At 39.7% G+C, this 26,144-nt stretch overlaps 1 protein-coding gene and 1 long non-coding RNA gene across 2 annotated transcripts; both read right to left on the bottom strand.

Annotated features, from left to right (window-relative positions):
* Nucleotides 1-4,626: 4,626 nt before the first annotated feature.
* LOC103404087 (uncharacterized membrane protein At4g09580-like) lies at nucleotides 4,627-7,514 on the bottom strand. Its single transcript, XM_008342944.3, has 4 exons — nucleotides 7,094-7,514; nucleotides 5,992-6,262; nucleotides 5,740-5,910; nucleotides 4,627-5,246 (listed from the first exon to the last, which is right to left on the bottom strand). The coding sequence occupies exons 1-4, from the start codon at nucleotides 7,312-7,314 to the stop codon at nucleotides 5,121-5,123; spliced, it is 789 nt and encodes a 262-aa protein (XP_008341166.1). The 5' UTR covers nucleotides 7,315-7,514; the 3' UTR covers nucleotides 4,627-5,120.
* Nucleotides 7,515-14,480: 6,966 nt separating this feature from the next.
* Nucleotides 14,481-18,647, bottom strand: LOC139193230 (uncharacterized). Its single transcript, XR_011577645.1, has 2 exons — nucleotides 18,487-18,647; nucleotides 14,481-14,619 (listed from the first exon to the last, which is right to left on the bottom strand). It is a non-coding gene; the product is annotated as an uncharacterized lncRNA (long non-coding RNA).
* Between the last annotated feature and the right edge of the window lie 7,497 nt (nucleotides 18,648-26,144).

The raw sequence follows: 26,144 nt of genomic DNA, 5'->3' as shown, positions 1-26,144 counted from the left end.
TGGACTGGTTCCCAATCTATTGATAGATACATGGATTACAATGAGGTTTATCCGTGGTAATAAAGAGATTGGAAGAGAGGAGTGGTTAAGAGCACCAGACAATCCATTCTCCGTAAGCATCTTCAACACCGACTTGTAATTTAAGTGGTTAAGAGCATTTGAAGTCCTAGGATTGATTTTGCCCTCTTCACCGTCACTTGTATACTTGAAACGGCTTATTTGTAGCCGTGCTCTTGTGCTCTACAATCTACACAAAGCCACTTCGACCCTTGCACTATTTTCAATCTCACTTTATTCGCTCAACTCATCATTTCTATCCGATATTACCTAGGGGTGGGCGCGGTGCGATTCGGTGCGGTTTCGAGTAAAACCGCAACCGAAACCGAAACTTTTTGCTATGCGGTTTTGAAGCCAAAACCGAAATGAAACCAAACCGTTTGGTTCAGTTTAGTACGGTTTCAAATGGTTTCGGTTTGGTTTTTGAGAAAAAAATGTACAATTTAAAATATATATCTATTTATGCATAAGACGGTCTTATTTTCCTCATATTAATTAATGAACATGTAGCAAAAACAGCAACAACAATGCAGCAAAAAACAGTGGCAAAACAATGCTCCATGCAATTTCCCTATGCTATTCTTAAAAGTGAGTTTGTTTCCGTAGTATTACAATATGTTCTTATGAAAGACTACATACGCAGCGTGCAATCCCGGGATAGCAAGTCAATCATCTACCTTAAACACATTACAAATATTAAGCTGCTATGAAATCATTAATTGGGCCACTAGCTACTCTTTCTGGTGGCTACTAGTCTAGCATTTTCTGGTGCCTTTGAAGCCAAGAATAAAAAAGGTCGTACCCAGTGCACAAGGCTCCCGCTTTAAGCAGGGTCTGGGAGAGGTGAATGTCGGCTAGCCTTACCCCCATTTATGGAGAGGCTGCTCCCAAGTCTCGAACCCGAGACCTACCACTCATGGGCGAAGGCACTTGCCATCGCACCAAGTGCGACCTCTCTTTGAAGCCAAGAATGCTATCAGAATTATTGAAGCCATGCGATGATCAAGGACTACACTTGAATGATGAACTTAGAATATGGTGTGATCCGAATTCCAAAGGATTGCAAAGAATGAGGCAGTTAGGCTGTCACCATGGATATGTCAGAGGGGCATGACATGAGCTAGAGGTTGTGCAGATTGTACTGCGTAATACTGATCAATACAAAGATTATGCGTTGTGCAGGAGGTAAACTTTGATAGGGGTTTTCATGACATTGTGAAGAAGATCAAGCCTTGATCTGGTAAGTCTTTGACAATAGAATTTATACTAAGATGATACAATAAACTAATTTAAAACAGAGAGACAACATTATTTTGATCTTAAAACATAATATTTAATATATGGTGCGGTTTTGGTTTCGGTTTCGGTGCGGTTTTGAAAACCCAAAACCGAAACCAAACCGTTTTCTTTGCCGCAGTTCGGTTTCGAAACCGAAACCATTTCAAAACCGCAAAACCAAACCGTTCGGTGTGGTCCAATTCGATTCGTGTTTCGGTTTCGGTTTTCGGTTCCAAGTGCCCAACCCTAATATTACCCCAATTCTTCAATTGGGTCGAGAGAAACGTTAACTTCATTAACTATGGGGCTCTTTGGTCTTTTAATAAGTGAATATATGGATATGTTAAAGAAATTTTAAGTCTTAATGCAATGCAAGTGACCCTCTTATCACAGTAGTGGAGAGGAATGTTGTCCTTGCATCATGACGTGAGTTCAGACTCGCCAACGGCTAATCTAACAATATATATCGTTTGACAAAAAAAACAAAAAGTATGTCTTAATGACTTTATTGGGTTATTGGGATATCGAGTCATTTAGAGATGCCGATGCGGTAATTTGGTTTTGGATTTTTGTTTGTCATGATAAGGTGATTTTTGCGGTTTCAGATGTTGCAAATAGAACAAACCAACGAGCCCCTGCACGCCGCTGCTGCCGCCACCTCCGAGACAGTCACCATAAGACTTGCATCAAACGTTTCAATTTGTACTTCCAGGCTTCATTCTAATGCATCCTCGTTATCAGAAAAAGTAATATTCGTTCCCAAAGATGACTTGTTTGAGCTCCCAAGCCTAAGCCTGCAATTCTAAACTTCCATGCCAAGCAAATTCTAGATGCTTAAATACCTTACCAACTTCAAACTTTTGGGAGATTAGACGGCACACGTGCATTGTTACAAAGCATTTGGCCTTCCCTTGGACATACCAGGCAGCTTGACACGGCCTGATCCCGATGTCCCGGACATCGGGATGGTCACGTGTTGGACGACACCTGAAGAGTGACAAAAGCCATTTAATTTAAGCAAATGCTGGAAAATATGCTAAAACAAGCAATAGGAACTAATAACACAATACTAAAGTTCAATTGCTAATTAATAAAATTATGATAACACACAAAATGTTCAGAGCATACGTCTAATACAGAGTACAAGCGGAATTTAAGATAGAGAAGTGCTATTACAATAGGTGCCGAAGCAGAGAAGGTATAGCACTAAATCACTGGTAGGGAAATCCTTGTAGTTTAGATCGTATTCTTCGTTATAGGGTCCTGAAGGGGGCGCAGAACAAACGTGAGTGAACTAAGTTGATAAATATATATAGTAAAACAGTTATCAACGTACTAACCCCCAGGTTTTATGAAAACACATATATAATGATAAACATAGGTTTTCCAAAACCTAGCATGCCGTGCAATGTCTCAAATCATAACTTGTATATATAATAATCACTAGTGAATGTTCAATATCCCCTAGGCCCCATGCTGGCTCCCTGACTCTGAGTAGATAGTCAGAGGAAAATTACCCTCAGGCCCCATGCCGACTCCCCGTTCCCTGTGCTGAATAGCCAGAGGAAACACACTCCAGGCTCTATGCCAACACCAAACCGTCGCCCAGGATGGACCGGAATCTATCCCTACATCTTGTAGCAGAAAGGACCACTAGGTAAGTACAAAACCATCGAACATATATATATATATATATATTAAAAAACAATTTCATAGTATAAAGTCATCCATCATCTATACTATAAAGAGGTGTTCGAAACATGTTCTATATATCATATCGTCATCTATCAGATATTCTATAAGAGCATGGGTTATAGGAAAAATAGTAATAATTTAATCTAGCCTCAGTAAGCAAGTTATCTCACAAAACATTTCATAAAACATAATCGTTAAATCATGTTTTTCATGTATGCATTTCTACTATTAAAACATGCATTTTTTAAGAGGTCCACTCACCGTACACTGATGGTGTAAAGCCGTACCGAAAAGGAATAATAATCACCACTAATAATCGCACCTATTCACATAAAGGGTACATTTACTCAAACTCTACTCAAACAATTGAATTTGGGAAAACGGACTTTAAAAATGGGTTCAGGACGTCAAAATTAGCCTATGAGAGGTCCCGGACGAAATCCGAAAAAGTCAAAGTCAACGGTCAACGATCAACGTTGACTAAGTCAACGGTCAACGGTCAGACTGGGTCAAACGGGTCTGGGCTTAGGGTTGGGCCGATTAGGCCCTAAGGGATTTGGATCAAATGAGTTGGTTTGGGCTTAGAGCCCCTAACAGAAACGGACCAAGGTCCTTTATTTTAAAAACAACAAATAAATAAAACTTAAAAAGTTTTGGGTTGGGTCAACGGGCCAAAGGCCCTAAAGGAAACGGCCCGAAGGCCTTTGGGTCTTAAGGAATTAAAACAAAAATTTTAAACTGAACGGGAAAGGGTTTTGGGCTTGGTTCACAACGGGCCTAAGGCCCGTGGGTTTTAGGAAAGGCCTGAAAGGCCTGGTGCGAATCGGAGAAGAACGTCGGAGCTTCTACAGCTCCGGCCGACTGCAGACGCACACCCTAGACCGCGATCTAGGTATCAAAATGAAGAGCTAGATGAGATGAGTGTTTTTATACCTTTGGTTTGCCGTAGAACGGTCGGAGGTGATCGGAAAATCCGTCGACAACCACGGGCTCGTAGGATATGGGTGAGCTTTACCTTGAGCCAGTCTCGTTCTAAAACCTTGGCAATAACAAGGTAAAACTCAATAAACCACATCCAAGCATCAATCTAACACGGATAGAGGAAACACGAAGCTTACCTAATCGGAAAAACGAAAGGATCTCGCCGGAGAGTTCCTGGGTTCCACCGTTCCTCGCAGAGACGGGAGAGAGAGAGAGAGAGAGAGAGAGAGAGAGAGAGAGAGAGAGAGAGAGAGAGAGAGAGAGCAGAATGCTGATGACGATGATGATGCTTGAACGATGGTAAGGGTGTGGGTGCACTTGGGTGTTCATGGGTGAAGGGAATGGAAAGGGATGAGAGGGTTTCGAGAGAGGGAAAGGAGAGTTGTGAGTGCAGAGACAGAGAGAAAGGAAAGGGGGTCACGGGGTGGGAGAGAGAGAGAGAAACATGAGGGGTGTTGGGGTGCTGCCACGTGGCAGTTTGAGGATGAGAACAAATCTCCTTTTTCAGATCCTGATTGGGTAAAAAAATAGGGTCCAAATTGATAATTCTATTAATATTTGGAGAGAATTACATAATTAGATTTACAAGTGGGGGTGGGTGTAACACAGCCTGCATCAGCAAACACTATGATGAAATTGTTAACCTGACGAAAGACAGTAACGTGAGTTTCATCTTGACGTTTTAGTCGTCAAGTTTATGGAAAACAATACTAAGATCATCTTGGGACTTTGGATAACTCAACAAGAGCTGAGACAAGTCACAAATTCACTAGAGACTGCCCTTACATTTTTCTTGACAATGAATGATATACATACCCTATAAAATTAGAGACTTTCTTACCACTGAAATTGAAATTACACACATATTAAACCCAAACCCACCACCCAAATGAAACATGACAGTAACCAAATTCCATCCAAGGTCGCGGAGACACCTTCTACATAACAATTTATCCGATGGAGCTCCAACCAGGCAGTATTATCCAATAGCGGACATATACCTTTGTATTGCAATTATTTGACGCTAATCTGTACAGAGGTGATACCCATACGGCTGCAAATAGAACAAGGGCCTCGTGTACACCAAGCAAAGTTCTGCAAGTGAGAGACTATGATTTGCTCTTGCTCACTAGCGTGGGAGTAATTGAGACAACTCCAATGAAGAACAAGGTGGCTATCGAGTTGAAGTCATAGAGATCCCCAAGGGATCGCAACTCTCCAAGAACTAATCCAGCCTGCAGCACAAAAACGGAGTCAATTACATAGGCACACACATTGACAATCGAGAGCATATGAAGACAAGACAACTCAAACAAATTGCTAATATATTTGTCCTTTATAGATTAGGGTCAACTATATCTCACCACCTTAACATGCTGGTAGCAGGTGTTTGAGCTCGACCCGCGCAGTAATTGACCCAAAATAAAAACCATTCTCCAGAATGATTCTTTTGTCTTCAGATATTAGAGAGCTAACATTTTCAAGACAACTATATTCTTTTTTGCATTAGTCAAAATGTGGATAGTGATGGTGTTGAGCTGAAGGTATATTTAATCTTCCTCCATGACAAAAAGGGGAAAAAATATATAAAATAAGATAACTGATTGTTAGCTGGATCGTTCGGCAATAGAAATCTTCAAGATCTGCATAGGGTTCTTATAATATTCTGATGTTCTTAGACAACAACTAAACTTCAATATTTAAACAGATTTGGTGCAGGATACATACCCTGACAGTGACGTAAGCAGCCGGTATCAGACCAATTGAAGTTGCCAGGAAGAATATACGGTAAGGCACATCAACTATTGGTGAAGCAACATTAATAAATGTATTTGGCAAGGTCGGAGTTAACCGTAGAAACAGCATATAGTTCAATAGTCCCTCTCTTCTTTTAGCTACCTGTTAGAAAAACAATAAAATGATTCACTCATATTTTGAAAGTTAGGTATCAATGAGAAATATGAAGACATCTGAATGTACCTGGTTTTGGAAAAATTGCAGCTTGTCGGGCCAAAGAGAGAAGACAAGAGGTCTCCCGATCAGCTTTGACAAGAAAAAACAAGAAGATGCACCAGCAGTAGCGTTAAACACCACCAAAGCTACACCTTTGAAGACTCCAAAAAGGGAACCGGCAAGCAAGGACATAAATACAGTACCAGGGATCATGAAAGTCTGCATGAATATATAAACCATGCAGTATCCTAACAGAACCTGAGCAGTGTAGTCACTTGTGTAGTCCTCGAGGTGAACTCTAACAAGAAGAAGATAACAACAAGAAAACAAAATAAATAAAACTGGATAATACCATCAAATTCATATTCTACAATGTAACTGTAAACAGAGCACATGCAGATGGAACAAAACACAATACATTAGTCATAATACTAGCGGAGTACATAACTACACGCAACCAAGTTCATAGTTTTTTCCAACAATACAATTTAAAACTATGCATCACAAAATCTTCGAGTAACACTTACAAAGTCATCAACACTTAACGGTCACAATAATGCAATACTCCATATCCAGCATTAATCTCTCCTCCTATTACATATTATTAAGGTCAGACTAATGCAGTACTCCGTATCCAGCATAGCATTTGTGTCATAACCAATGCAAAATTACTATAATAACTAATGTAACAGTTGCATTCGTGTCAGAACACAAATCGAAGGCCCGAATCTAAACCCGCTTAGGCCAAAACCCGGTGCATTAACAATATGACCTATAACGTTTAAGAAATACAAAGGCCAACGCAGATAATTAGAAGGCAAGCATTCTATCCATTAATGAAAATAAAATGCCTCAGGCATCTAGCAAGAAGATGGATCCAAACAAAAATCAGGCCTCATCCAAATAAATTTATGGGTTTCCTAATTAGTTTGCTATTAATTGGATTGAAAGCTAAAAATCCATAATTTACAAAAAAAATTCAGAGTCACACGAAAACAAAAAAAATTCCCATCAAAATTTGTGGTTTTTCCTGGAAAATTCAATCCTAAAAACCCAATTCAGATTCATGGGAAATGCACAAGAAATTTGAAAAAGAAAAAAGAAAAAAGAAAAGAAAAAACAAGAGTACCTGAGGATTCGAAGATCTTGGAGGCTACGGGGAAGCTTAAGGAAGCTGTAATCCGATGCGGGCATGGTCAGGTAAACAGCCAGAAGGCCAAACAAGAAGCCCAATACGACGGTGGAAGCCAGGGTCACCTCCCAAAAGCTCAACGGGAACTTACTATTATCGGATCCCACTTCTGCACCAACCACCTTCACATCGCCGCCACTGTCGTCTCCTTTCCCCATCTCTCTCTAAGTCTTCCCCTCTTTTTTCTCTTTCTGCAATTTTCTGGGGAAAAGTTAAGAGAGAATGAAAATTAAGGAGTAGCACCTTTTCTCTTCTCTCTTCTCTGCTATTTTATTGTGGTTTTGGAGAGAGAGAGAGAAGGAAGAGAGAAAGAAAGGATATTCGCTGGTGTCCTAATAATACGAGTTATTTGCAAATTGAAAAACGATGTTAAATACAATTAGGATAATAATACTTTGCATCTCCCAGTAAGAATATACGTACCTCATTTCTTGTAAATAATAATATTTAATATATAACTTTTATAATAAAAACGTTTAATTTCTTAATTTTTATCTAAAAATCGCCACTATTAACAGAGAAAAAAAAAAGTTATTAAAATCGACGACCATTTAATTATAAAAAATATATCAAATAATCTTTTTAGAATCATATCAATTTTTATGACTTAGGGGTGTAGTCAAACTCGGATTTGAGAGTATTTTAAAAAACTTTAAAATCCTAGTGTAGTCAATTAAAAGATTTTAAAGGATTTTAGATTCCATTCAAATCTAGTTGTAGTTAATTAAAACATTTTAAAGGATTTTAAAATTCATCCAAATCTAAGTGTATTAAAAAAATTAAGATTTTGGAGGATTTCAATAAATTGTGGATTTTGTGGGATTTGAGAGAAAGAAGTATATATAACCAACACTAAAAAGAATCCAACCTCACCCCCTAAGATTTCAAATCCTTTTCCATCTAGGTAGTCCTCAAATCTCTATCAACCCCAACCACACATAGGTGACCACCATATACTTTGGTGGAATATCTTATTATGACCCTTAGACCTTAGAGGGCTTACTTCGGGATGATTATTTTCAAATTTTCAGACGAAATGGGAAAAAATTTCAGCTTGGAAAAAGAATGAAGTCGAAGAAGAATCTATCGCTTGCGGACTATTGACGGTGAGAGAAGGAAAAAATATGAATTTTTGGAAGAAAGAAGGGATCTTTGGATCTGGGTTAAGCATAAGGGGTTTTGGGTTTTCAGGGAAAGTTATGATTTTCTCGGAAAAATTTGGACGGTGCGAGAAAGGGGGAATATTTGGGATGATAGAGAGGAGAGAAGGGAGAGGGGAAGGAAGGCATGTACATCATTGAAGGACATGATCGATCTAGGATTTTGGTTAATACTACTCTCTTGCCATTCTGATTTTTAATGTTTGTGGTACTACAAGCACTACTAAAGTACCAGAGTGTACGTCTGTGGCAAAAAGGCAATCGGTGGTGATGGTTGTTGGTGGTGTAGTGCTCAAAAGCTCACCAAAGTTATGTTGATCTATAAATTGAGAAAAAAAATGGAACCATGGTTGTGTGAAAGGGGACTTGAAAAGAGAGGGGATAAAGTGGCTATCAAGTACAGTAGGGCCAAGGGAGAGATTTTTCTTTTTTTTTTCAATAAAAAAATTATATGAAACTCCACCACAATCCACCAAAATCCACAAACTAAATCCGTTCAAATTCTTTAAAATCCATATGAATTTTGTAGGAGTCTTAAATCCTCCTAAATCCTATCAAATCTATCACTTTTAAAATCTCTTAAAATCTTTTAAAATCTTAGTTTGACTACCCCCCCCCCCCTTAATTACTCCATAACCAAATTGAGTTGACATGAATTAAGGATGAATTGAATTAAGAATGAATTGGAATGAGGTGCAATCAAGATAAGATTCTTGTTGAAATTGTTTACTAAAAATGTCTGGAATCGAAATATGAATGTTATTGATCCATATCAACTGTATACTAACTCACATGAATCGAATAAAAACTAGTGTGATTATTAAAATGCCCCTATTCTAAGTAATGTTGTGGTCTATTTTATCTGACAATGAAAGAGAGGGCAGAAGGCAGAGGGAGAGATGGTAGAGAGAGATGTGTTTGTAGGAATGTAGGGGAATGTGTATGTTATCCCTCCTACGTAGTGCCTTTATTTATAGTAATCAGGGAGAGAAGAAATCATTCATCCCCAACGAATACAAGTCATAATAGGAAAGGATAATTAAAATCAAATCTAACCTAGGATTTACACAATCACACTTTAATAGGAAGTTTATAACACTCCCCCTTGAGTGTATAAATACTCAAGGTAGATTCAGCATCATGTAGAAGTTGAGAAAGTCGACTCGTTGACACTAATTCTGGGAACAACAATATTCTTAATAAGGTAGGAACTTTCATAAGGAAGTAAATCTCAAAAAAAAAAAAAACCCTAAGGCTATGACAAAACCCAAGCAAGGACAAAATCCATACTTTAAGGAAAAATGCGTGAGAAATGCAAAGTCAAATGAAACATCTACGGGACGTCATCATATGACCAACGATCGAGCAATCATTCGTAAGTGCTTAATGAATGCCTCTGCCAGGCCGTTCTGGATGTAAACATGGGGTACAGGATGTTCAACTTCAACCCCAACCAACATGCAATAGTCATCAAAAGTTTTAGATGAGAATTCTCCAACATTATCTAACGAATATATTTGATCGAATGATTAGGGTGGTGAGCCCTGAGCTTGATAACCTGAGCCAACTGTTTGGAAAATGCAGCGTTCCTTGTGGACAACAATCACACATGTGACCAACATGTAGAAGCGTCAACCAACAACAACAACAACAACAAAGCCTTTTCCCATTAAGTGGGGTCGGCTATATGAATCTTAGAACACCATTACACTCGGTCCTGTGTCATGTAGAAGCGTCAACCAAAACCATAAAATATCTAAATGGTTCGCATGGAGGGTGAATCGGTCCATAAATGTCCCCTTGAATCCTTTTGTAGAAAAATGGTAGGATTCGAACAAATCTTGTCATAAGAAGGCTTAATAATAAGTTTTCCCATGGAGCAAGTTTGACATGCGATTCCTTGAATTGAACCTAAACTTCGGTTTAGTGGATGCCCGCGTGATGATTTTAGGATACAGCCCATCGCTGTTCGTCCAGGGTGTCCCAAACGATATGTGGCTCTCTATGGGGCGTATGGTCATAATATACAGACCACTCGGTGTGTGTTCACACAAAACGGTGTGCGTGGTTGCGTTAGTGAAATAGATGCGTTCACACAAAACTGTGTGCGTGGTTGCACTACCTGCCAGACAACTAACTTCCCCACTAGTCATACATAGAATGAAAATTAATTTGAATCGGTCACATGCATAAAAGTTCGTAAAAACAAATATCAATTCAAAATAATTTTAAGTATTCAAGGGTGGTAATTAAATAAAAACTTAATATCCAAAAACAAATCACCAACAAATAATCTAAACATAAAGGAAAATTGTTCAAAATTTAACCAAAAAACAAAGGGGGGTTCAGCCACTACTGTGGAATTCGGTCCCAATGTCTAATTCAACTAGAAAAATAGTTTATGTCTAATATTCTAATCTTCCATAAGAGTAACGACCTCTTGAAAGTCAGAAACCTCCATCTTTGTACTTTCCGGTTAGTCCACTTGCACAAAGTTTGATTTAAACTTCTTACAAAGAGACTGATATTTAGCTACAACCTTTTGGGGAGCTCGGCAAACACGAGACCAATGGTCATTTGAACCACAGTGATAACACATATCCACATCCATGGTTTCAGGTGATTTGCCCTTATTCTTGAAGTTTGGGGCCTTGGGAGCGAGGTTTGGGCGCTTCTGGGCTCTGTTTCCTCCCTTAGATGGGCCTTAGCTCTGTTGACCTTGATAGACCTACCATGCCTCTTTTGGCGTTTTGGGCATTGGTTTGTGCTATAGTGTGTTTCAGGCAAAGCAGTCACCCCAGTAGGTCAAGCTTGATGATTCTTCATTAACAACTGATTTTTCTTTTCAGCGGGAAGTATAACAGAGATCAAATCCGAAAACTTAGTGAACTTTTGAGCTCTATATTGTTGCTGCATGATAATATTAATAGCAGAGAAGGTCGAATAGGTCTTCTCCAAGAGATCCTTTTCGGTCAAAGTTTCGTTACAAAACTTGAGAAGTGATCGGATTCGACAAACTTCAGAATTATATTCATTCACATACTTAAAGTCTTGGAAGCGCAAATGCTGCCAGTCATGTCTTGTTTTAGGCAACAAGATGTCATTTTGGTGATCAAAACGATTAGCCAAAACGACTCATAGTGCTTGTGGATCCTCTTCAGCAAGGTACTCAGTTTGCAGGGCGTCATGAATATGTCTTCGAATGAAGATCATAACAGTGGCTTTCTTAGCTTCACCAACTGGATTGTCCATCTCATCTTCAATAGTGGGACGCAAATTCTTTGTAGTGAGGTGAAGCTTCACATCTTTGACCCACTTGAGGTAGTTCTTTCCAGAGACCTCCAAAGCGGTAAAGTCCAGTTTGTTTAAATTCGTCATGTTCCTATCACAAAATAGATGGACAAAATGTGGTTAGTGTAATGGAGAAAAATCAATCCATTCACATAGAGTAGAACATTCAGGTTCTAATAGATATGTATTGGTTTAAATTTGCATGAAAAAAAATTCGGGTTTTCATGGGTGATGTTTTTAAGGAAAAGTTCAAGTTTTCAAACAAGGCATGTTTCTAGAAACTTTAGGTTTCGAAGTATTATGAACTTCAGGTTCATATGTTCCTGCAGACAAACACAAATATATATATAGAAATATGCAACAAGAAAATATGCAAATAGAACTTTAGGTATATAATTATAATTGAATTAATTATTGGACTTTGGGCCAAATTTGAAGTGTGGGTGAAAAAAAATTATAAAACCCATTGGGCCTAAAATAATTAGGCAATTAATCTTGGGGCCCAAAATAAGGCCAAAGCCCACGAGTGGGCTAAGCAAATTTAGAACCGTGTGGCCCAGGCCCAAAATTGGGATGGAAAAGGCTTCGGTTGATCAGGCCCAAAATACATGGTGGGCTGTAGGCACAGTAGCAGCAAACGAGCTGCAAGTGAGTCGGGCCCAAAATAGATGGCCCAGACTGGGGGCTGATCAGGTGTGACACAACATGGGGGAACACCAATAACTAGCTTGGGCTGGTGTTATACAGGCCAGGTCCAACAAAAACCCAATTGATTTGTTGGATCTGGGTCGGGACAACAATTAGCAATCAGTAGCCCAAATGGTGCTGTGCAATGCAGGTCAAGGGTCCGAGGCCCATTACGGGCTCAGATCGAGAATACCAGCACACCCCAGTGGCACTGAGTATCGAATTTGAATAAAAAAAAACTCTAGTGTCGCTTCAAGCGACTTTCCTCCAAGGTCACAGAACAGCGATGCACGGGGGTTCAACTAGGAACCCAAATTGTGGACGGAAACCTAAGTTTGACGTCGAAAGGGGGGTCCAAAAACATTGAGGATTCGAGGAATCCATCGAAGAATTCTTCAATGTTCATCGGTTTTTTGAGAAAAACCCATCGTCGCTGACAATGGTGAGGTCCCCATTTTCCGACCAACTCTAAAAATTACAAAATTTTATAGGCAAGTAGATCTCAATGAGGGGAGAAATTTTCATACATGGGTCGAAGTCCAATTCGGCCGAGAAACACCTCAAATCTCCCTTGAACCGCTGGAAACCCTTGAATTTGGTGGTTGTCAATTTGGCTTCATTGATGCTCTGACGCCCCTAAACTTGGTTGGGCTTTGTTCTTGGTCTCAATAGGAGTGGTTTGACGGTCGTGGTGGTGGTCAAAACTTGCAGAATCAGCGGTTCTCCGTCGGGACACCCACGGAACCGACAAGTTCCGTTCTTCTTTAAATCTGGGTTAATTAGACTGGGGTTTTGGTGTAAATGGAAGATGAGAGATTGAGGAGGAATTTCCAGGTAGTTGCCCGGTGCAATTGGCTAAAAAAATCGACGATTTCTTGTTGAAATTTCACCTAGAAGCCGGGTCGAGTCACGAGTCAAAGAGGGGGCCGAGTTGGCCGGTTCTCATTTCCCTCATTTCTCTTCTTTCCCATTGGGCCCCCTCCCCTTCCTCCCCCCGATTGGTCCTCTTAATCCCTTAATGTTATTCATTTCTTTCAATCTCAACCATCCATCTCTTTCTTTTCTCTATCACAGCCATCCACGTGGCGCTTCCAAATTTTCTGGAGCATTCCAAATTATGATCAAATGACCATTTCGCCCCTAACTTTGCTCGTTCATATCTTATTCATTATAACTCCATTTCACGAACGGTTTTCACCTACACGCTCGTAGGACCGAGCTCTATCCAAATTTATCAAGAAATAATTTAAAATATATGAGTATAAAATACGTCCTCGTATAATTACATTAAACCAACTAAGGGCACTTCCATCTTTTTCACTTATCGATAAATTTTTACGACGTAAATTATAATAATTTCCGATAACAAAATTCTAAAGTTTTTCAATTAAATCTTCTTAACCATAAATTGACTTATTTTCAATCTTCTCCACATATTCATAATTATGAATATCAAATTCATATACTTAAATTTTTAGGGTATTACAGCTGGGTTGTGGGTTCGATGCCAAAACGACATCGTCTCAAATGGAGCAAGAGTTCTACTCCGGTGCATCGTAGTTTGAAGGGGCTCGTGTGAGCCCTATTGTGTCACAAGTCATGGGTTAGAAGAGCCCTAGGGGCTCGTGTGAGCCCTGTTGTGTCACAAGTCAGGGGCTCGTGTTTGTAGGAATGTAGGGGAATGTGTATGTTATCCCTACTACGTAGTGCCTTTATTTATAGCAATAAGGGAGAGAAGAAATCCTTCATCCCCAAGGAAAACAAGTCATAACACGAAAGGATAACTAGAATAAAATCAAATCTAGGATTTACACAATCACACTTTAATAAGAAGTTTAAAACAAGTAATCTATTTTATGTGCTAATTCTTTTTTATTTTTAACAATTTTTTTCTTTTATTTTTAAAAGAATTTTTATCACAAATCTAGTAACATAGTGACACGTGGATTATAAATTTGTTAAAATATTAAAGACCATTAAAAATAATTTAAGAATGTTTATAAGATAAAAATATATATATATATATATATATTGGCACTATAAAATTCTCATTTTGTACTCCAAACTTTCTATATTTAAAAATAAAATACACTCGTAAAGAGTACAAAATTAAATGTTTGGAGTGCCAAGATATATCAAAATTGTTTATACCATATTTAGGGCCTCATATTTAGACATCGTATAAATACTCGGGGGACTTAAATGTAATTATGTAATAAAGGAAGGGGCAAATATGTAATTAGGGGAGGAGCCCTTATTCTATAAAAGGGCCTCCTCACCTTCACAAACCCTAAGTCTCTCCTATCTAGAGCAAAGCTCTCACTCCTAGAGCTCTCTCCCCCTCACTTCTCAGAGAAATATAATACAATCAGTGTGGACGTAGCCCAAACCTTAGGGTGAACCACGATATCTTGTGTTATTTACATTTCATGTAGATTCACGATCGGATTTACGTTGTACCAAGACCATCCGGTTTTGTGTATCAACATTTAGCGCCGTCTGTGGGAATCGACACGAAAAGTTATATCAGTTCTCTCTCAATTTTTCATCAAATCTCACCACTATGAATCTGTAAAAACCCAAAAAAAAAAAACCCAAAGCTTACACAAAAAACCCAACGGTTCATTCTCTCTCTCTCTGTGACTGTCTGTCTCTAAAAAGAGCGTCAAGAACCCAACTTTAATTCTTTACTCACCAAAACCTTTCATTTTTCTTACTGTAAATTGCGAAACCCATTTGAGCAGTTGCAGAAAAAAGTTAGTAACTGGTGAAGTTTTGTCAACACAAGTAAAAGAAATATGGTGGGAAATCCCCAAGTGATTCACCCATGCCGCGAGTCGTTCAAGCTCGGGCTACTGTCTATCCCCAAGCCCATCTTCACCGACCCGACCTCTGCTCAAGCAGAAGCTGATCTTGAAGTCGCCGAGTCACCGAGTCAACTCGTCCGCGATCTCCGAGGCGCTCCAGATTTCCATTGATCAGGCAAAGGTTGTCCTCGATACCCTAGCCTCGGTTCTGTACTCAGAGCCTGACCTGTTCGTGAAAGCCAAGCCGGACGGGATTGACGAGGCCAGAGCCGATGTGCATGGTCTGGTTCTTTTCCTTTACATTCAGTTGCACAAGAAGTTGTTGTCTCACTCACCAAGCTCGCTATCTTTCTCTCCCCTCTTGCTGGTGTTCCACCTCGTCGCTGTGCATTTCATGAACTCCGGAGATTATGAGAGAAAATCAATCATCGGAATATTCCAAACCGGTAAAACTGAAACTTTCTTCAGCTTTAGATTCTCTTTCTCTCTCTCCTCTTGTTGGTGTTCCACCTCGTCGCTGTGCATTTCATGAACTTCGGAGATGATTAGAGAAAATCAGTCATCGGAATATTCCAAACCGAAGGCATTCGATTCCGTACGAGCATGTCCAACCATTATGGTGGAATTCGAGCTTTGAGTTCGAGCTCTCGCATGGTGGTTCATTGTATGGCAGGGTCGTCAGGAGTTGGTAGAGATAAAGGCGCGAGAATATTCATGCTTACTGGACTGAAGACGAAGGAGCACGCGGGCCCCGCCGTCGCAACAGTCAACGGGTATTTGTAGGTTGTAAGGTAGCTGCTGAGGAACTCCAACTCCATATCACTCACCTTGATCACAGACGGGAGATGCATCAACAGGATCATCAGCTTTTTCAGCTCAATGAGGAAAAAAAAGAAAGCAAAAGTAAAAAAGGAAAAGGCAAAAGCAAAGGCAGAAAAGTAAAGACAATAGACGGAGTTACCAAACAAACACAAATTGAAATTGTGATTGAATTGTATAAAAAAGAATGGTGGGAAGATACTGACATGGGGAAGGGATGCAGAGATCTTTTCACGTGCGGAGATGGCTTGTTTGGTCAGCTCGGGCATGGTGATTTCCAGTCGCATTGCTATCCTGCCTACTTTTGCTTTTGTCGACCATGCCCACACTTTCATCATATGCAGGTTCCCATTTTTTGAGAAAGCCAGAGAGAAAAGCAGTGGGAACAGAAAAGCAAAAACAAAAGGAAAAGAAAAACAAGGGATGTCTGGAGAAAAGCAAAGACAGAGGTGCAAAGCAAAAGAGAAAGCAAAATCAAGGAATAAACACCCCACCAGAATGATGTAATTTATTTTCCTTATCTTTCAGAAACATTTGTATAAACCCCATCAGAGGGTAATATGTATAAACCCTATCAGAGGGTAAAAAAAAAAAAAAAAAAAACGGCAAAGCCCAAAATAAATGGGCTGGAATGTTGTGTGGAGGGCGAAGGCCCATAAGCCCAAAATAGCTCAAACCAAGCGATCAAAAGTACGCCTAGTACTCAACAATTATTCGGCAACCTGCCACTATTATCACCAACCAGGTGACCAAAAGTATGCCCAGTACTCTACAATTATTCGGCAACCCGCCACTATTACCACCAACCAGGTGATGAAATGTACAACCCGTACTCTAATATCATTTGGCAACTAGCCATTCATGCCACCAACCAGGTGATGAGATGTACAACCCGTACTCTAATTTGGCAACTAGCCATTCATGCCACCAACCAGGTGATGAAATGTACAACCCGTACTCTCCTTCATGCCACTAACCAAGTGATCAAAAGTACGCCTAGTACTCCAAATTATACATGAGCACTACTCATGTCATTCATACATAAACATTCATGAACATCACTCATGACAATCATACATAAACATCATTCATGTCAACATTCATGAGCATCACTCATGCTAACATTCATGAGCATCACTCATGACAACATCCATGAGCATCACTCATGTCAATCAACATAAACATTCATGAGCATCACTCATGTCAATTAGCTTCAAAAGCGTCATTTACAGAGCTTTAGCTTCAAAAGCGTCATTTACAGAGCTCTAGCTTCAAAGCTTCACTTGCAAAGCTTCACCTGCAAAGCTTCACCTACAAAGCTTCAGTGCAGGGTATACAAATACCGCCTCTGAACAACAGCCACTTCGGCCTATACATAGATTCAATTTGAAGTCTCCAGCCAACAGACTCTATTGATCGAAGACTTGGGGGACTACATCATGTACCATATATTGGGCCTCAACTAGGCCTCATGAAAAATACTTGGGGGACTTAGCCCATTACTTATGTATTGAGGAGCGAGCCTTTATTCTATAAATGGGGCTCCCTCACTTTCATTAGATAGCACCCATTGTTCATGTACTGAGGAGCGAGCCCTTATTTTATAAAAGGGACTCCCTCACCATCATTAGAGAGTAACGCCACCAGCTGAGAAACCGCCTCGCCGTGAGCATCACTCCTAACTCATCACTTATGTATTGAGAATCGAGCCTTTATTTTATAAAAGGGACTCCCTCACCATCATTAGAGAGCAACGTCGCCAGCTGAGCAACCGTCTCGCCACGAGCATCACTCCTAACCCATCACTTATGTATTGAGGATCGAGCCCTTATTTTATAAAAGGGACTCCCTCACCATCATTAGAGAGCAACGCCGCCAGCTGACCAACCACCTCGCCGCGAGCATCACTCCTAACCCATCCCTTATGTATTGAGGAGCAAGCCCTTATTCTATAAAAGGGACTCCCTCACCACCATTAGAGAGCATCGCTGCCTACTGAGCAACCGCCTCACCGCGAGCATCAACTCTAGCCCATCATTTATGTAATGAGGAACAAGCCCTTATTCTATAAAAGGGACTCCCTCACCATCATTAAAGAGCATCAACTTTAGCCCATCATTCATGTGTTGATGAGCGAGCCTTTATTCTATAAAAGGGACTCCCTCACCTTCAAACGCCGTAAGCCGAGCCAACCAAGGCAACATAAGCCATGAGCCGAACAGTCTCACAGCGTGTACTACTTCTAGTTAAACGTCATTTCAGATTGAACACTGCTTCATATCGAGCATCAGTTCAAGACAGCATTTCGTTACTTCGGCCTATACATGGACTGAATTTCAAGTCTCCAGGCAAAAGACTCTCTTGACTGAAGACTTGGGGGACTACTGTTTATACCATATTTAGGGCCTCGTATTTAGACCTCATATAAATACTCAGGGGACTTAAATGTAATTATGTAATAAAGGAAAGGGCAAATATGTAATTAGGGGATGAGCCCTTATTCTATAAAAGGGCCTCCTCACCTTCACAAACCCCAAGTCTCTCCTATCTAGAGCAAAGCTCTCACTCTCAGAGCTCTCTCTCTCCCTCACTTCTCAGAGAAATATAATACAATCAGTGTGGACGTAGCCCAAATCTTGGGGTGAACCATGATAACTCTTGTGTTATTTACATTTCATGCAGATTCACGGTCGGATTTACGTTGTACCAAGACCATCCGGTTTTGTGTATCGACAAAAATAACTTGGGTAAATTACACAAAACTACCTCAATTATAAGTTGAACCACAATCTCAAACCTCATGTTTTAAAAATTACAATGTCATACCTCATCTTACGAATTTGTTGCAATGTCAGACCTCCGTTAGTTTTTCTGTCAATTTCTCTGTTAAATGCTCACTTGACTTGAGGCAGGACCCACTCCCTAACCCAAATGGATTAAAAAATTAATTATATTTTAATATTTTTAAAATAAAATCATTTAAATATTTTAATAAAAATGAGACCCACTCCTTACAAACCCATAACCCTTCTTCCCCAATCCACCGTCTCCCCAGCCTTCCTTCACCACCAAAATCAAAACCCACTCCCCCATTGCCGCCATTCACCTACGACCTCTCGGGTTACGAGGAAAGCCACTTCGAGACTATTTGGTTTCCTACGCTTTAACAACTCCGACAATCTGATTCAATAACTCATGGCCATTGATTTCACTCGTATTGTCGTTTGATCTCCACCATGATTCTCAAACTCTCACTGTGCAATGAGAACAAGGAGCTCATCGCTTTGTCAGGAGTGATCAAGCCTCTGGTCCTGTCGCTCAAGATGGGGACACCTCGTCGTTGAGTGAAACCTTCAGGTCTTCCTTCGTTGCTTAAACAAAGCACTGAATCGATCGACTGTTGGAGTCAGAGGTTGGGGCTTCTGAGTTAACTTAGTACCGGGCATGGCCTTTTCGTCAGTGGAAGAGTGCAGGGGAAAAAGCGGGGTTCTCTCGGGAAAGTGTGAGCCTTTCCAAGTCCATGGAACTTTGGGGAAAAAGAGTGGGGAGTGTCGATATGCGCTATTGGAGAAATTGGGGTTGTTGGGAAGATCAGGATTATTGATGACTTGGAAAAAAAAAACGGCTGTGGTTGTTGGCTGGGAAGGGGGAGGATGATTGCATAAGAATTAGGGCTTCGTGTTCTAGTTGAGGGAAAAAGAGAAAGATTGGGGATGGGGTCCACAATATTTTTTTGTTGGGTAAATTACACTAAACCACCTTAACCTTGGGTTGCACCACAATCTCATACCTCGTCTTTTAAATATTGCAATGTCATACCTCATCTTACGAATTCGTTGCAATATCAGACCTTTGTCAATTTCTCTGTCAATTTTCTCTGTTAACTGCTAACGTGACAAGTGTGGAACCTACTGATTGACACGTGGACTGACATTCAAACAATTTTTTCTCTTTTTTTTTCTTCCCTTCATTTTCCCTTAGTTTTTCCTTTCTCCCTGTTTTTCATTTTCCCTCCTGACCTCTACAAATCCTACATCGGCGCCCATCCCTCCGATCAGCACCCTATCCTTAACCAGATGCCCCACCTCTCTGACCCCAAAGTCTTCGCAGCCATTCAACACGGCGTCTCCAATGTCTTCCAGACCCATTCCGTCCTCAAAGCCCTCAGCGGCTGACCCGACCACAATCTCGTCGACGCCACCCCTCTCGAACAACTTTAATCCCTGCCATCGCAGAAACTCAAAATGCCATTCAAATCCCATCCTCTAAAAACCCTAACCCTCACAAATTAACGAATTACAGGGAATTTGATTCCATCGAGGACTACCACGCCACCCACCAACCATTCAAATTTCATCCTAACTAAATTCCCACCTCCCACCAGCCTCCATGGTAAGCAGGTCGCTAAGGAGAGATAAATGGGTACATCTAAGAAAGAGAAGGGGAGAGAGAGAAGTGAGAGGAAGGAAGGAGGTGGGTGGTGTGCCGCAGGAACTTAAGTAGAGGAGAAAAAGTTGTGTGGGGCTTGGCATGTCATTGAACTTTGCTGAGTGGCACTACAATCCACTTAAAAATCACCATGTGGCAAGTCTTAAATATAATTTTTTTTCTCATTCTTCCATATTTAAAATTCTCTAATAATTTTTTTCACTAATTAATATGCATCAATTTAATGGCTTAAATTTTGTTCGTTCCCCCCTCCCTTTTTTTTCCCAAATATTCCCTCCAGTTTATACTGCAAGGCATGCCTGCCTTCTTTAACTTTCCAAACAATCTCACTGTGTAATATTATTTGATTTATCTCTTCGAATATGCCCTTTACGAAGACTGAACCCTTTCCTCATAGCATAAGCATGGCGTACTTGAAAGGCTTCAGCGTCAGAATTCACCACCATTCTAATTTTTACATCTTCTTAAAACTCCATTGTCTCAACAGCAACCTACCAATTGAAAAAAAAAAAAAAAAGACTACAACATTAATAAAATACTCATAGTAAAGAACGGAAAAAACTATTGTATAAATATGTGGGTAATTCGTATCAACATATTAACCATAACATTGATTAACATTTGAGCCCTAATCTTAGATTAACATGTTAACGAAAACAAATAAAAAATTAGGCTAACACTAATACGCCTATATATATGGGTTATTCATGTCAAGTTCACATGATCAAATCAAGTATTGTATAAATAACGAAAAAACTTAAAGATTCTTGATTGCTTTCTATGACAAAAGTTGAAGAAAGTGATTTTGTTTAGGGTACATAATTTTTTTTGAAGAACAGTGAGAGAAAAAAGTCAGAGACAAAGAAGTGGGAGAGAGAAGAAAGTGAAAGAGTCTTGCAACATAAATTGGAGGGAATATTTGGGGTGGATAACCGTGGTTTGGTACCAATTGTCCCCCTTTTTAAAAAAAAGAAAGAAAACAAAAAAATATCCATTAGATTGATGTATATTAATTAGTGAGAAATATAATTATAAGATTCCTAAATATAAAAGAATGGGAAAAAAATTATATTTAAGACTCGTCACGTGGCGATTTTTTTGTGGATTGTAGTACCACTCAACAAAGTCCAATGGTAACGCAAGCCTCACAAAAACTTGTGTGAGAAACCGCACCTCAAATTAAATTTCATGTTTTAATAGTTTGTTTGTTAGTGTCCATACATTTAGTATGGACTCAACCACACTAGAATGTCATCATTTTCCACCCCTATTCTATTCAACAATGATCACTTATCGATGCAGCCTTTCGAAAAGGAAGAGCTATCCTGCATTTCTTTAGGAAACTGATATAGTGTGGTTAGCAACAACGTTCCAAGGATGAGCTTCAACCTTTGGTCTGCTATCAAAGGTAAGATGTGAATTCTTGACGAAATCCTCCTTACTCTCTGTAGGCTATAGCAGAAGGTATGTTTTGTGTCAAGCTTTTCCAGAATCATGGTCATTTATTTTGTTTATTGTTCCTGCTATGATGAATTTGATGATACATAGTTTAGAGGGGATGGTAAATATAAAGATCATGGAAAAGGTAAACAAATTTTTGACCAATGGTATGTACTTTTTTTGGTGCAAATTTATATACAATTTTTGTGGTATTATACCATGTTAGTGATTAACATGTAAATGTGTAAATTTTAAAATGTATATTTTTTCTCAAAAATCAAAACAAAACCGTTTGAACCGCATTGAACCGAACCAAACGGTTTGGTTTCCCTTTGGTTTTGGCTTTAAAATTGCATCGAACTGCACCGCAAAAAGTTTCGATTTCAGTTGTGGTTTCACTCAAAATCACACCGAACCGAACTGTGCCCATCCCTACTTATAGTTGAAGTGATTTTGTGTAATTTACCCAAATAACTTTGACCAGGACACGTATGATAGGTCCACATGGTTATCGCTACTCATCAGCTATTTAAATGGTACGGTAAAGTTTTTTTTAGGGTAAATCTCAATTTACTACCCTCAAGTTTCATGGTTTTCAACATTTGGTACATGAAGTTTTTTTTCATCCCAGACTCATACCTAAAGTGTTAATTTTGGGACAGTATCATACATCCGTTAATCTGGTTGTTAAGTCTTCCGTTAACTGATGACATGGGGCTCACGTGGACAATGACTAGGCGCCACATGTTAATATTTTAAAAAAATATTACAAAAAAAAAAAGTTGTTTTTCCTCAACCCTACTCTCACACACCCACATTCTCTCTCAGTCTCATTGTCAGTTACGTTAAGCAGCTCCAACCAAATCCTGCAAATCTCTGCCCTCTCACTCCCCTCACCTTGCTAGAAAGGGCAACTATCGTCTATGGCAACTGCCCCTCCGTCGCCTATACCACCACCACCTACACATGGTCACAAACCCACCGTCGATGTCTCCAGTTGGCCTCCTCCTTCTCATCCCACCTCGACATTAAGCCCTCTCGCCCAGCCAATCTCCACCCTTCGCCGCACCCAACGCACCCAGCAATCCACTCAATCCACCCACCCAACTTCCGCCGCCGCCTCCTTCTTCGAACATCTTCTTCTTCTCCCTCCCTTCTTTAACCCTCCTATGCACACTCTTGCTCTCTTACTCGCCACACTCCATGCTCACAAATCATAAATATCTGCTAACCCATTTCAATTTCAACATCACATTAGAAATCCCAACTCGGGAATTTTTTTTTTTTTTGCCAAATAAAGATAAATTGCAGAAGAAAACCCAAAAAAAAAAAAGCTTCCAACTTTCTGAGGAAGCGAACAGAAAAGGAGTAAAAGTTGGAACCTTGGTATAACCGTGGAGCATCGAAATCTGGCGACACTGAGGATGCATTCAGCTCTTGGAGTAGTAAAGGGAATCTCAAGAGCCCGCAAGAACGCCGATAGCTCCACCCCTCGCCGCACCCCACGCACCTAGCTCTTTGTTCACGAGCACATCTTTTGGGATTCCGATGGCTGATCTCAGCTTCTCTTCCATGGTCAACCCAGATCTGGGAATTGAGGGTGGGTGTGCAGAGGAGAAAAGGGAGGGAGATGGTCGGGGGTTGAGCTAGGGTGCCCAGAAACCTTTTTTTTTTTTTTTAATTGAGTGGGTCGGGGGTTGAGGGAGGGAGAGGGTTGGATTTGCACATATGGGTAGAGGCCAAGAAGGGAAGGACAGTCGAGGTTGAGGAAGAACATCTTTTTTTTCTTTTTTTTTCTTTTTTTTTTTAAATTTTAATATCCATGTGGGACCTTTATTGACACGTGGCGCCTAGTCATTGTCCACGTTGGTGCCACATCATCAGTTAACAGAAGACTTAACAGTCAGACTAACGAATGTATAAAACTGTCCCAAAATTAACACTTCAGGTATAACTCTGGGACAAAAAAAACTTCATGTACCAAATGTTGAAAACCACGAAACTTGAGGGTAGTAAACTGAGATTTACCCTTTTTTTTAATATAGAAGGAAAATATTTTGATTTACCAAAAGTACAATAATTGTTTGATGTAAAATGTTGGACTAGATGAAAATATTTAGGCCATCTCCAACTGAAGGGTCTAGAGGGTCGAAAATAACCCAAAAACCGTCTCCAACCGAAGGCTAGGCCAGAGGGCTAGTGGGCCCCACGAAATCTGAAAGGGCCAAAAGGCTGGCCCCTTCCAGCCAGCGAGCCCCGAGTTGGCCAGAATTTTGCTTAAAATTGTCTGATTTCCTGTCGGATATAACCGACATGAATAATTTTTTTTATCGCAATAGTGTCAGTTATAACCGACACGAATAGTAACGGCTAGACATGAATGATTTTGATTAATTGCAATTGTGTCGGTTATAACCGACACGAATAGTATGAAAATTATTTAACTCTTTGACAAAAATAATAATAATAATAATATGAAAATTGAGCTAGCCGTTGTATTCATTTTTTTTAATGAATTTAAACCTTTTTTTTCTATTTTTAAATTCTATTTTTTTCTATAACTTCCTATAACTTCTATTTTACAAAATTTGTTTCATATTTTTTTAAAATTCTATTTTTTTCCTATAACTTCTATTTTACAAAATTTGGTTCATATTTTTTTTTAAATTCTATTTTTTTCCTATAACTTCTATTTTACAAAATTTGGTTCATATTTTTTTTAATTCTATTTATTTTTCCTATAACTTCTATTTTACAAAATGTGGTTCATATATTTTTTTAATTCTTTTTTTTTCCTATATCTTTTATTTTACAAAATTTGGTTCACATTTTTTTTAAATTACATTTTTTCCTATAACTTCTATTTCACAAAATTTGTTTCATTTTATTTTAAATTCTATTTTTTCCTACAACTTCTATTTCATAAAATTTGTTTCATATTTTTTTTAAATTATATTTTTTTCCTATAACTTTCTAAAGCCATTATACAACATTAGGTAATAAAATTGAATTTAAATTGTAGTTTTTAAATAATAAATTATGTTTGGCCCTATGGACCCTTGGCTCTTGGTTGGAGACGGTTTTTTGTGACAGGGCTAAAACGAGCCATATGGTCCTTTGGCCCTCGATTGGAGATGGAGACAAATATGACCATATACTATTCATTAAAATATTAATATCTTGGAGGGCCCGAGGGCTAAAACGAGCCCTCTGGCCAGCCCTCGGTTGAAGATGACCTTACTTCCTAAGCATTCCAGTGTCCACTAATATTTCGAAAATTAGAAAATGGATGGGGTCAACCTAATATGCGGAATCAAATTCTGAAATTACCCAGAATTGGATTACCTAGATGGATGTGGTATTTGGATTCTTGAGAAAAGCCTTAGTACGGAATCAAAATTTTCTTCCTAAAGGACCCTTCCATCTTCTTCTCCATGTCTTTTGCCATCCTCTCCAACAGCTCTCTGCTCCTTTTTTCCGAAGGTCTGGAGAAAGCTGCAATCAATAGGATTTTCCTAATCCACCCTTCTCAAAAGGAAGAATGTGAAATTCTTTTTCCTTTCGGCAGGGACTAGGAGATTGGATCTAGCCCTAAGAAGAATGCTTGGCTAATAAATAACCTATTCGGGAATATCCGGATCTACACTTATTTTCAACTCTCCTAAGCATTTCGTCGCTTCTTGTTCTCATCATTTTTCACATTCTCCCTAGTTCCCTCATCTTCTCACTCCCTCACCATAAAATCCTCCACGCTTTCCTATATCGGAATCAGACCCAAGCACCCATCAATCTCCACCTCCACCGGCTCAAACGACATAGGTGACATCGATCATCATTTTCGGGAAGGAGATCGTTGCCGCAGGAGTGGGAAAGGTAGAGGAGTTCGAATTATTTTCTTGCAATGACGTAGTTTAGGAGAGGCGCGGGTGAGGACGAAGGAGGAAGAATAGGGAGAAGGGGAGGGGCCTGGGCATTAGACGATGAGGAAGAACAGGAATGGAGGTCTTCTTCTTCTTCGGATCACTGTATGCGAAATCTACGAATCAAATAATCTCGACCATTGAAATTAATCCTGCGACCAGAAAGCAATTTCAATGTATAGAGAAAAATTCATGCAAAACAAGGCAAAAGTTGGGCGGCATCCCCGTCTTTTTCCCCTATGGCCGCTGTGCTGCACTGTATGACAATCATAGAGTCGATCCCAGACCCGGGCGAGTTGACTTGGGCGAGCTTCGACCTCTCTCATGACCGGTTGCACTATCCTCTAGTTCGAAGAAGCTCTACGACCACTTTCGTCCCTATAACAGAACCTCCTGAAGAAATCCGATGACACCA

Source organism: Malus domestica, chromosome 16 (genome assembly GCF_042453785.1).
Source record: "Malus domestica chromosome 16, GDT2T_hap1".
Lineage (NCBI taxonomy): Eukaryota > Viridiplantae > Streptophyta > Magnoliopsida > Rosales > Rosaceae > Malus > Malus domestica.
The sequence above is the reverse complement of the archived record's forward strand: the minus strand, read 5'-3'. Positions and strand labels throughout refer to the sequence as shown.